Source organism: Xenopus tropicalis, chromosome 2, assembly GCF_000004195.4.
Source record: "Xenopus tropicalis strain Nigerian chromosome 2, UCB_Xtro_10.0, whole genome shotgun sequence".
Lineage (NCBI taxonomy): Eukaryota > Metazoa > Chordata > Amphibia > Anura > Pipidae > Xenopus > Xenopus tropicalis.
Genome location: NC_030678.2, coordinates 44,494,180 through 44,507,551, shown reverse-complemented (window position 1 = coordinate 44,507,551; position 13,372 = coordinate 44,494,180). Strand labels below are relative to the sequence as shown.

Sequence of the window (13,372 nt, the reverse complement as noted above, 5' to 3'; positions counted from 1 at the left end):
GGGATCCCATACCTGTATGTATATATATGTATATATATATATATACATATAGTTCTCCTTGACGGCACTCACCACTTCCAGACTACACGCCGGGTGCTCACCAAAATAAATATAAATATATATATATATACATACCTACTGTATATCCACAATAAATATATATATATATATGAACATTAACAAGTGTGCAATGCAGCTCTTGGCGCTAAAGGCAAAAATCGTAGGAAAGTGTTGCATGGGGGATCATGCTGTGTTTAATGTGATTTCTAAAGTGCACTTTTGCTAGGAGCTTCCTGTGCCAGAGTTTGATTATTTGGTACATTACCTCAGTAAGGGTCAGTCATGCTTCAAGAGACTAAATAAATATTTTTACACCCCACAGTGAAACAGATATGATAAAAAGGAAAGCTTTTGGCAGGCGCAGAGATTATCACAAAAGGCATTATTCATCATAGTCCCTAAAGGCTGCAGCCTCAGTACTGGAGCTTTCAGTGAGCACATGGCTGGGCTGCACTAATTCTTTGGCTTTTGCCAAACAGATAAAAGGAAAATCTGGCTCTTAGGGCTCACACATTAATACGGATAGATTTTGCACTACATAAATAGCTCGGGTTATGATATCATCTGTAATGTTAGGTTGCTATTGCTACAGACTGAATTAATTCTGATGCATTAGTGCATGTTATATTGATAACTGTGCACATTAACACTATTAATACTTATATCCTAATGTTAATAGAGATTTAAACTGGGCATGCACAGCAAGATCTGCTTGTCCCAGTTCTGTCAAAACCACAGACTGAGTTAAATCTGACTGATCTATTCATTTGAACCTCAGGCCAACAATCTCATCATAATGGAACTCATTGTGGGCCATTGGAAAGAAGACTATAGGGCCTGCTTCCTCTGTAGGGGGATCCATGGTAGATCCATAATGCATGTAAAATCTCGGGTCACCAGCACATTTTTGCATATCATTGGTGACCCAATATTTTGGCTGGCAGGCAGGGGTGGAAAAAAAAGTAAGTCTAATAAACACTACAGCGGTTGCCATGGATTTGCCCAGTTTTAGTAAATGAGCCCTGCTGTATCTTGCTCTTGTACTCTCACAACATTGCCATCAACAGTTATTATTCAAGGTAGCAAAGTATGAATTTGGCCGCCTGACTATATCAGTGCATGTATGGCCACCATTGAACCTTGCCCAAGCTCCTATTTCTCAGGCCGACAAGTTGGGATAGAGCCTTAGAATTCAGAGGAAATTATCTGACAGCTTTATAGTACTTTCCTTGCATCCTCACTTCCAGCTGCTTGTTGCCCTGGCAGGTTACTGCTTCCTGACCCCTCAATGGATCTCTCAACATTCCTGAGATAGTAACATTTTGGTGGTAGCGCCCCCTATTTTTCATGTTCTCCTTTCACAAAAAACAAGCCAAACATAGTTTATAGATATTTATCGTGGATATCAGTTTGCTAAACAAAATTCCTGCAGCTTCCTAATGCACATTTAATCACAGGCTTTTCAAAGGTTAATGCACTAGACCTGAACCCTTTTTAAAAACTGAACTCATTTGGTTGTATTAACATCAGCGCTGAGTATGGAAGTTATTTGCAGATGTTTTATTTCAAACACATGTGGCTCAACTACATTACAAGGATTTATAAAATACTATTTGTTTAGAGAGCAGAACGAGCATTCACATTATCCTGCCATATTCTCTTTGCATTCAGCACTCCACAAAGTTTGCAGTTGCTGCATAATATAGTCTGTTTTGTAACATTGCTTAGTGCTCTAGCATATTAAAGGATATACAACATATTTTCTCAAAGGAAACTGCTGCCATACAATTTGCTAAGTGGCTTATGGAGAACATGGGCTCACTCAGGGACGATTTAAAGTGCCAGGGCAAAGTTCTCTCTCTTGTTGCTCTCTTATCTCGCCCTACCACCACTGAAGCTTACAGGGCAATTACACTTATTACACACTACAATATGAAGCTGGCCACTGCTCCTGTATAAACTATACCAATTGGGGGTTTTAACCTTGAAAGCAAGCAAGCTTGCAGGTAAAATTCAGACCCTTTGTTAAATGTATATTTAAGCAGTAGAAATCAGATAAAAGTGAGTGTAGGACTGGCCAGACTGAGGATGACTTACATAGTTGGCCAGCTTGAAGTATATTGCAATATATGGACAAACATTTGCTGATTTTCTTAAAGAGGAGGCATTTCTTGGTAGCTTAATGCACAGAATGTCTTAATGTCCTATATAAATTGATAAGGGGTGAGTGCAGACCTCTTGTTTCTGTCAATGTGTATTTTGTGGTCACAGCCTCATTGCACCCCTAATTGTTTTTTGTGCTGAGTACAACTTTCCCTTTTTTTGTTATAACTTATTACACACTACCAAACGCACATATTGAAGTCTACCTAAAGGTGGAAATACACACTACAATTACAATCTTTCCCATGACCACTGGTCGTGGGAAACTTCATTTGTCTACTACAGTAATGTTAAGAGCTGAGGCATTATATATGCAGGTAAAAACTGCATATTCTTTTCCCACAATTTGGCGTTAAAGGAGGAAAGGCTAATAAAGAGTTAATCTCAAGCTGCAGGCATACCTTCAGTTCTCTCAATAGTGCCCTTAAGTCTCCCCATATTTCACCTGTTCAGAAGATCTGAAGCCAAACAGGAAGAAAAAATGCTGAGCTGTGTAAAGAAAGTTCCCATAATGCCTTGCTCCTGCACAGACACCTAGACCCGTGTACATGTTCAGTTTGTAAGACTATGAGGAACCTTCCTGCTGATTGGCTCAGATCCACATTCCTAAGGGTGGGAGTGAGTTCTTAGCATTCTTGAGGGAGGGGGAGCAGGAGAGGGGAGAGAGCTGCGTGTCGGTGGCACATGAATTACAGACACACCAAATCTTTTGACAGAGAAGTCAGTGCAATGTTTCTGTGAGTGCTTATGGCTGTATTTACATAGACCTTTCTGATAAAGCTTACTTAGTTTTTACCTTTCTTTCTCCTTTAATGTTATTTCTGGTGTTCCATCTTCAGTGCAGATCTAGATATTTGTCATTATTTGTTTTACTTGTCTTTAAATACAGACTTATTCTTATTTATATTCCAGTTTGTAAATCATCTGTAAACCATTTCCTGGTTGCTAGGCTAGGAATGCCCCTAGCAACAACTAAACAGTTTAAATTTTAAACTAGTGAGAAACAAATAATGAAGGCTGAATGCAAATTGTCTTACCGATTCATTCATTTCCACTAGTTGTGCTTGCAGGCACAGCATCAGCCTGTCAGCACACACAAAGCATGAATTTTGGTATAGGATGAATATTTTTTTGCTGAAATTTGCTTTGTGTGTCTGCTGACAGGCATGGCAGCAGCCATCATACAGAACTGTGAGTAGTAGAAGGCTGATTGGCCTCCTTCTAGGTGGAAAAAACAGTGTTCAACCATAGCCTTAGAATATCATTGTCTGCATTATACTGACAGTTTATTTTAACAGCCCCTTTAATGGCTGTGACTAATCTCCCCACAATGCCATCCCACTGGCTAAAATGTAAATCGCCAGTGGACTGGCATACACGACGGCGGAAGTTTCCTCTCAAGGCAACTTCGGCAAATAGTGCCACCACGTATGCCATCAGTAGTATCTTCTGTAATAAATGGGATATGTATTCATTTAAGCCAATGAAAAGCTTGCAAAATCAATACCCTTAGGCACAATTATCACATTAAAGGGGCAGTTCACCTTTAAATGACCATTTAGTATGATGTAGAGAGTGATATTGTGAGACAATCTGCAGTTGGTCTTCATTTTTTTTATTTTTTCAGTTATTTAGGCTTTTGTTCAGCAGCTCTCCAGTTTGGGACCTGAGCAGCTGTTTGGTCAATAAGGTCCAAATTACCAGCCAATAGCAAAGAGCCCGAGAAAGAAACAGAGAAACATTATAGAAAGCCTATAGAAAGATAAGTAATAAAAAGTAACAATTCCATTGTATCCTCACTTTGTTTTTTTTAGCTTCTGGGGTCAGTGACCTCCACTGAAAGTTGAAAAGATTCAGAAGAAGAAGGCAAATAAATCAAAAACTATAAAAAAATTAAAAATGCCGACCAATTGAAATGTTGCTAAGAATTGGCCATTCTGCAATATACTAAAAGTTATCTTTGAAGGTGAACTACCCCTTTACTTGTAATTAGTATTATTGCTTTCAATGAATGCTACTATATGCATCTGTAGAGCACTGATCCATAGCGTGCAGCAAGCTAACAGACTTACCTAGTAAGAGTAAAACCAGGAGTATCCCTGTGGTACAAACAAAGACTGCAAGGGCTACTTTAAAGGCATTGTTTCCAGCCCTCCTGCTGCCAGACTTAGAATTTCCCATTACTTCTGTTTCCATAATAACTCTGAGAGAAAAGTCTGCAGTCTGATGGACTTTTGTCTGTTACGTCCTTCCATTCACAAATCCATTTGGTAAATGAGTTCACTTCTCAATGCCTTCACTATGCACTACACGTTTTTATGAGTTTCTGTCACCGGACTCTCCCTCTCTCCTCCTTCCAAGAGGGGTGGAGAGAAAGAAAAAAAATAAGGCACAAATAAAAACACTATTTGGTTCCCCCCTCAGTACTAGTGTGGAACAGAAATGTACAGAAATGTGCTCACCGGCTGGGACGTACCACAACCAAGTCATGTCAAGTTTAGGGAGAACTTTTGTCCTCTAGAAAAAGTATAAAAGGCAGCAAGTTCCTTGACACTGTCACAGGCTCACATTATCCACATGTTGCTTGTCAGGGAGTTTAAATGAAGCAGGGAAATGCTTTGCAAGCTGCAGTACAAATATCTAGTTCTGGAAGATCAGAATGTCTAGCACTAGTGCTCCTTATCACCAGTTATCCGCCAGGAAGCACATTATCAATCAGCAGATATAATATATATATACATGTATATAGTCACTGCTTTTTATAAATCCCTAAAAGCATACACAGCTTCCTGCCATTTATTATTCTGGAATGTTTGCCTAAGGAGCCAGCTCGTGAAGTTCAGTATAGGCTGTTCTTATTAGGATCAATTTTATTGCAAACTGCAATGTCCCCCCCTTTGGAAATATAAGTAAATGATCCATTATCAAGAAACCCATTATCCAGAAAGCTGAGAATTATAGGAAGGCCATGAACCATAGACTTCATTTTAATAAAATAATTCACATTTTTAAAAGTAATTTCCTTTTTCTCTTTAATAATAAAACAGTAGCTTGTACTTATGGCTGTATATATACAGTATATAGGGACCAGAGGGCACACATACATGTTAGGTCACATCAGCCAATTGATGGACATATTTCTGCCTTTTGCTCCCTGTTCTTCTTCCTTTTACAGATAAAGCTGCATTATTTCTGAGCCAAGACACCGGAGAAGCTGAAGAAGACCCTGGAGGAGAATAGGACTACAAAGAAGGAAAAAGTTTAACGATAAGTCCACTGAACACCAATGTATTAGGGGGCACTGCTGGGCTGGCTACGAATGTAATAGGGGGGCACTGCTAGCTACCAATGTATTAGGGGGGCACTGCTGGCTACCAATGTATTAGGGGGGCACTGCTGGTTACCAATGTATTAGGGGGACACTGTTGGGCTGGCTACCAATGTATTAGGGGGGCACTGCTTGGCTAGCTATGAATGTAAAAGGGGGGCACTGCTGGCAACCAGTGTATTAGGGGGGCACTGCTGGGCTGGCTACCAATGTGTTAGGGGGCACTGCTGGCCAGAACTGTTAGGGGGGGCACTGGCCAGCACTGTTAGGGGGTGCCCTGGCCAGCACTGTAAGGGGGGCACACTGGCCAGCACTGTTAGGGGGGCACACTGGCCACCACTGTTGGGGGAGGCTGGCCAGCACTATATCAGTGTTTTATTATTTATGAGCTGTAGGGGCCATGGCCACCAGTGTTTTATTAGTTATAGGATGTAGGGGTCCTGGTCACCAGTCCCAACTTTTTGGGACAATCAATTTTTTTTTAGACACCTGTCAAAAACCTCCTGTCAAAATTCCCTGAAACCAATTGTTTTTGAAAAAACTATTAGATGTCTCCTGGCCACCTATTGTTTTTTTTTTATCTGTTAGAAGTCTCCCAAAACCAATTGTTATTGAACAAACCTGTTAGAATTCTCTGGTCACTTTGAGATTTTTTTTCTTCTGACCACCTATTGTTTTGCATGTCTGCGAGTGCTTTTGATTTTAAGTATAATTAAGAAATGTACATTGTTTTGTTTTTTTTTTTATTTCAAAAGAGCTGAATGGGCACCGTGCAAAGTACGCAGTGGGAGGGGCTCAGTTGTCTGAATTACATTAATTTCTCAGCTTGGAAGCACCCTGCGGAAGAGAAGTGAAAACAACAGCAGGTAACTAGTTTTTCATTTTTTGCGCTTGCTATTGTTGGTTTACAGCTGTGACTCTTGGCTTTAATAGTAACTCTTGGTGTTTTTTATTGTGGTCATTGTATCATAACACATAATATTTTTATAATATTTCATTTCTTTGTATAGTTATGCACTTTAGTTCTAAACACTTGAATTGGCTTTGATTGTTTTGCTAGTGGTGTCGTATAGGTTTTATTTAAGTTATTTCATAACTTATTTATCTGTGCTTTGGGCTTTTCTGACGTTTAGGGCAGTGACACAGGGGGAGATTAGTCTAGTCTAGACTAATCTAACCAATGCCATCTCACTGGCAAAAATGTAAATCGCCGGTGGGATGGCATATGCATCACTATGATTTCCCAAAGTCGCCCGAAGTTTCCTCGAGAGGCAACTTCGGATGACTTTGCAAAGAAATGGAGACATTCACAATGGGAATTTTCTTGGTATTCTAGAGCTCGTCGGTCATTATGATACTGAACTGTTACAGTTTGGTAAAAGTCTTTAATAAGCCCCTTAATATGATATAAACTATCTGTTGGTTAGGTATTTATTCGGGTGTTGTATGCGCTCTCATCCACTCCTTAATGTCTCTGCTTTAAAAGCCCTGGTGTCAGCCTATGTGCAGATACATGGAGCAGATTTCACCATAAGGGCAGTGGTACACGGGGAGATTAATAATTAATGATTAATTCCTCTCAAGACAACTTCGGTGGGATGGCATTGTGGGGAGATTAGATGCCCACGACAACGGAGATTTGTCACGGGGCGACTAATCTCCCCGTGTGCCACTGCCATAAAGGTACAGTTCTGTCTGCCCTTAACTGAATAATATTACTTATCAAAGAAAAACTGCCTCTCTTATCCATTTGCTTTACCTTTAGCAGACAGATTGTCCATGTGATCTCCATCTGAAAGGAAGAACATAGAGGTGTCACAAAATAAATTTTAAACTTAGGCTTTTGTTCCCACCCCTTTGGCTCCAGTGTGCCCAATCTTCCAATCTGAATTCACTCTGGTATAACAATGTGTTTCCGTCACCTTACACTTTGGTATCTTTCTTGCTATCCAGAACCTGCCATCTTATTGTAACTGCTGTATGCCTTTGGAAATGAAAATATTTGCCCACCAGTGTCACTGGAATTATAAACTGTAAGTGAGCTCCTACAGCATGTTCCCTTATCCTGATTCAAACCTTCTGGGAAAGCTTTAGCTTTGCAGTGTCCAACTGTATGGACTTGTACTCACAAAGTTTGGTCAGGGGAGGATTTAACTTTTTGGTACCCATAGGCCAATGTGCTCTGCTGTCAGAAGAACTTACCATGCTGCAGGAGGAGCTTTCCATGATGTGATGTACACTCTCCCTCTCTCACCTTTTGGAAGTTTCCTGTACACTGACATCCCTTGTGCAACAGTGAATCGGCCACCACTTCTAACCTGTCACCCTTGGCCTGCTCCTATGTGACCTCTCCACATCTCCAGGTCTGACTTAGGGATTCTAAACGAAGGTTTGCTTACTGAAGGAATACTTCTTAAATTCTCTAGTAAGACAGTCCTACCTTTTATAAATAATTGGGCTCCTCACAATCCCCCACCTCTTATGAAAATTGTGCTGGTCATGACAAGCACCAAACTATTGGCTGGTGTTCCACTTTTAATCTAAGAAAAACACGATAGGCTTATAACAGAAACTCTGCCTGACAATTTAAATCCCACCTAATCACTGAGGTTCTAGGAATGTGGGGAGGCCACATTCATGTTATATTCAGAAAACCACAAAGAGTGCTGTAGTGTTGTATAATTGAAGCCAAATGTTTGCCTTTCTCAACACAGAAAAAGCCGAACGTCTAACTAACGTACTAAATATAATTATTTCAGCAACCCAAATTGCTATGTTTGAGCCTTGAACTAAGCTTTAACTTCCCAAAGTGGAAAAGAGTCCAGGAAAATAAAAGAAATGAGTGAGTATCATGGCTATAAGGTTGATTAAATTATTATTTTGAGCATTATTTAGCGACCACCAATGGTGCTTTGGATATCATTAAAAATAAGACCAGGAAATGTGAGCAAAATGTAAAATTAAAAATACAGTCCACATTAAAACTGACTTTAGGTATGATGCGGATAGTGGCATTGTTAAAAAAAATTGCAGTTGGTCATCTTGATGAAGATTAATCATTAAAGCCATACTGACATAAAAAGAAACTACTCTTCAAAATGTTAATCTACATAAAAATAAAGTTACCTATAGGTTCCAATGATCATTTTTCACCAATAGGTTTGCTTCTAATAGCTTCTAATGCTAACCGACTCCTGCTGCACAAATATGGCAGCCCCCTCTAAGCGTAACATGGGGGATCTGAGAGGTAATGTAAAAGCATCAGGAAATTATTTTATGACAAACTTATAAAGCTCATGCAAAGACAATGTTATGATATATTTAAAAAAACAGATTTCCACAACTTTTTCGTATTGTCACACAAAAGCCAGCATCAAAAAAATTCAAAAACCTCTAAGATCATAAAGGGAAGAAAGATCTTCCAATAGTAAAAGCAGGGCCGGAACTAGGGGTAGGCAGAAGGGGCACCTGCCTAGGGTGCAACGATTGGGGGGCACCAGGCAGGAACCTCTCCTGCCTCCCCCTAGCCCACGTTCCATTCTCATTGCTCAGTTGGCGAAACTGCGCGAGGGGGGATACAGGGGCGAGGTGGCTGACCGGGTTGCCTAAGGCGCTCAGCTCGACCCGTCCCTGAGTAAAAGGAATCTGCCATTGACTTCGACTTAATCTCAACTGGTTTTACATGGAGTGTTTTCGGATTTGCAGTTAATATTGCATATTAAATAAAAGTTGTGCTTTTTTTCTGTGACTTTTTTGGTGGCGTGACACCACAGAGACATGTAATACTGGTCTTTTACATATAACAGTTCATGGGGGCCCACTCATTAAAGTACGATTGAGTCCAAATGGGAAAAATTTGTATATTTTCTAATGTATAGAACTTTGCGTAATTTTCACAATATTTTTGGTAAATTACGCAACTTTTTCGTACTTTGCATCAATTTGTGCAACAAAATCGTATTTGTCGCAACGACTACGAAAGTTTTGGAATTCATTCAAGCTTCAGTATCATGACTTTCTTTTGGCCAGGTTGGAGCTGCAGAGTGCCACTGAGTCCTATGGGAGACTTTCCTTGGGCCGGGTTGGAGCTGCAGAGTGCCATTGAGCCCTATGGGAGACTTTCCTTGGGCCAGGTTGGAGCTGCAGAGTGCCATTGAGCCCTATGGGAGACTTTCCTTGGGCCGGGTTGGAGCTGCAGAGTGCCATTGAACCCTATGGGAGACTTTCCTTGGGCCGGGTTGGAGCTGCAGAGTGCCATTGAGCCCTATGGGAGACTTTCCTTGGGCCAGGTTGGAGCTGCAGAGTGCCATTGAGCCCTATGGGAGACTTTCCTTGGGCCGGGTTGGAGCTGCAGAGTGCCATTGAGCCCTATGGGAGACTTTCCTTGGGCCGGGTTGGAGCTGCAGAGTGCCATTGAGCCCTATGGGAGACTTTCCTTGGGCCAGGTTGGAGCTGCAGAGTGCCATTGAGCCCTATGGGAGACTTTCCTTGGGCCGGGTTGGAGCTGCAGAGTGCCATTGAGCCCTATGGGAGGCTTTCCTTGGGCCAGGTTGGAGCTGCAGAGTGCCATTGAGCCCTATGGGAGACTTTCCTTGGGCCGGGTTGGAGCTGCAGAGTGCCATTGAGCCCTATGGGAGACTTTCCTTGGGCCAGGTTGGAGCTGCAGAGTGCCATTGAGCCCTATGGGAGACTTTCCTTGGGCCAGGTTGGAGCTGCAGAGTGCCATTGAGCCCTATGGGAGACTTTCCTTGGGCCAGGTTGGAGCTGCAGAGTGCCACTGAGTCCTATGGGAGGTTTCCAAAATCATGCATTGAAGGTTCAAAGTAGGTTCAAAGAAAGGTTTTTACGCTGTTGAGGATCGTTTGGATACGAAAATTTCGTAACTTTCGCATCGCTCCACGATATTTTCCTACGACCACGAATTTTCATGCAATTAACACACATGAGAAATTATCATGGTTAGTCTGAATTTTTTCCAATCATGCTTTGAATTGGCGAAAATTCGTACTTTGATAAATGTGCCCCTTAGTGTGGGCCCTAGTTGTCAGGTACTTCCGTGGGCCCTACATCTGACACTGTTTACCCCAGTGAGTGATCTGAATCCATTAAAATGGACATATTGTACTTTTTTCCATATTTTTGTTCTTTTCTATAACTGCCGCTTTGCTGATCTCCAGATTTCTTGCACTCTATGGGGAAATAAGAGCTCACCACAGTAAAATACCCCCAACTCTCAGTTCATTTCTGTGGGATTTTTACAGCCTCACGGGTGTATTGCCGAAACGTTAACTAACCCCATGTCACGTGTGATGATCCATCACTATTTTTAAGACCTTATTTAATGTTACCATTTAAAGTCAGGAGGAATTAGGTTTAACAGTTGGGAGGTAAGAGCACTGGATCCAAAGGCCCTGCCCCAGGTCTCTGCTATTGGAAATGGAGTGCAAAGGCCTGTGGGTATTTGCATGCAGCCGAGCACAGTGTTCATAGTGCAAAAAGTGGGCAGTTCTTTTTTATATAGTTATTCCCACACTATATACTCTTTTATGTTTCCTATCAAAAGCAAGTTGTTATTGATTCTGCTTTCTCTCATGTGAAGATGAAAAATAAAGGATAAGTATGGTGTCGATTGTTCAGTGAGCTTTTCCCTGTCCAATTTCCCTTCCCATAGAGATTTCAGAATATAAAGAAATAACCGTTCCAAGACCAATATGGTGTCATTTTTTATTTTATAGATTTTAAAGTGCAAAGTGGCATTTTAGCCATGAATAGGCCACTTGAGGGCTGTGACAAGAAAGAAGAGTTTTCCAAAAATGGAGAAAATTACACAAAAATGACATGTTTCTGGCATTGTATATGTTACAGTTTTCTATTGTATAAATAGTTTTTTTTTTACTGTAACCTTTATCCTAATATTGGATTATTTATTGCTTTTTTGTCCTTTGTTGGTTTGGCATCCAAAATGAATGTCGAATTCCTTCTGCATAGTATGTTTATGCAAGTGAAGTGCCTGTAATCCAGTCTTAAAAATACAACATGCAGACAAGAGGCTATTAACCCAAATCTAGGACAAAAATAAATGACTACCTTTACATTACTCGTATTTAAAAGAAGTTACATTTAGATTCAGACTTCAGAGGAATGCAAAGAAGCCCATCAAATCCAATTTTTACCACATGGTTGGTGCTATTTCCTCTTGTTTAAAAATTAGCAAATGAAATGTAGCAATATCAGTTAGAAGTATAATGTCTACCCTCCTTTCTGGTGACAATGAGTTATTTCCCTCTGCCCCCCCATGCATACTCCCCATCCTATGGTGCCTGGTTGGTTGGTTGGCTGGAAGCAGGGTTAAAGGAACAGTAAACCAAAAAATGTATATATTTCAAAGAAATTAAACTATAATGTACTGTTGCCCTGCACTGGTAAAAGTTTTGTGTTTGCTTCAGAAACATTACTAGAGTTTATATAAAACCTGGTGTGTAGCCATGGGGGCAGCCATTCAAAAGAAGAAAATGCACAGGTTATATAGCTGCTAACAAATAAACCCTGTAGAATACAATGGTGTCTTATTTGTTATCTGCTATGTAACCTGTGCCTTTTCTCCTTTTTTCCAGCTTGAATGGCTGCCCCCACGGCTACACAGCAGCTTATTTATATAAACTATAGTTGGGTTTCTGAAGCAAACACCCCAGTTTTAACAGTGCAGGGCCACAGTACATTATATTTCAATTACTTTAAAACACTTTCATTTTTTGGTATTACTGTTCCTTTAATGTTGACAGTTAGTACAAATATAAACTCCTTTGTTTACAGGTTTTAGATTCCATTTGTAAATTAAACACATATTTCCGGCATTAAAGAAATATGTGTTTAATTTACAATGTCATTACCTTAATTTCCTAGGTGCCCAAAGCCATGTGACTTGTGCTCTATAAAAATCAGTTCTCTTTACTGCTGTGGTGCAAGTTGGAGTGGTATAACCCCCCTCCCTTTAACCCCCTGCAGCCGATTAACAGAACAAGTGACAAGATAGTAGATCCCTGACACCGCTACTGAAGGATTCAGCTGCCTAAACTGAGAGTGCCTCCATGGGCTGATAAGCACTGCTGGTACTGTCCTGAATTTTAGCTAGTGGGTAAACAGGCAAAATTGACTATACTGCCTCCCAATAATTTAGAGTGACTTTAGACATTTCTCTGCTAGCTAAAATACACTGAATACACCCATGCACCATTAGCCTCAATTAGCTTGTACAGTAAAGGAGAAACAAATATATACACACAGTATGCGCTTGTAAATAACGGTACATTGACTTTCATGAACAATAACTCCAGATCATAAATACATTATACAGCGAGGGACAGAGGGTAGTGGCACCTAAAATACATTAAATACAGTGAGAAGCAGTGGGACTTAAGAGGCAAATACATTAAATACAGTGAAATACTGACATCCAAGACCCCCTTACCCTTATAACAAGCAGGTTTCCTAAAGGCTGGAGAAGATTTTAGTATTGTAAAGTTTAGAACAATGAGAAATCGCTTGCATCTGAGGAAGTGGTGAGAGGCCACGAAACGCGTTAAGTGTAAAAGTCCTTTTTTGTACATGCATTTTCTCTTTTTAAAAAATGACTGAATAAAAGGATTGTTTTTATTACATACTCATACTCAGTCACATTGTTTGCTGGGGGACTTTATTTTAATTGCATCACAGACTCAAAGTCATTAGACAGTGTAGGACTCACGTATAATGAGGGGCCTTGACGTGGCACGTGAGTTTACATATTTTGGCCAAAGTGTGGTACTAACACCTCATTTTTTG

The 13,372-nt window shown here is 40.5% G+C and overlaps 1 protein-coding gene and 1 long non-coding RNA gene across 2 annotated transcripts in view; one reads left to right on the top strand and one right to left on the bottom strand.

Moving 5' to 3' along the window:
- phex (phosphate regulating endopeptidase homolog X-linked) overlaps positions 1 to 4,556 on the bottom strand; it is a 119,954-nt gene extending 115,398 nt beyond the window's left edge. The window contains exon 1 of the mRNA XM_004911661.4: positions 4,296 to 4,556. Within this exon, the coding sequence (XP_004911718.1) occupies positions 4,296 to 4,419 (124 nt within the window). The 5' untranslated portion in view covers positions 4,420 to 4,556. The remainder of the gene's footprint in view (positions 1 to 4,295) is intronic.
- A 1,667-nt stretch (positions 4,557 to 6,223) lies between these two features.
- On the top strand, positions 6,224 to 11,399 carry LOC116408802. The gene is made up of 3 exons (XR_004221263.1): positions 6,224 to 6,417; positions 7,505 to 7,584; positions 11,287 to 11,399. It is a non-coding gene; the product is annotated as an uncharacterized LOC116408802 (long non-coding RNA).
- Positions 11,400 to 13,372: the final 1,973 nt, after the last annotated feature.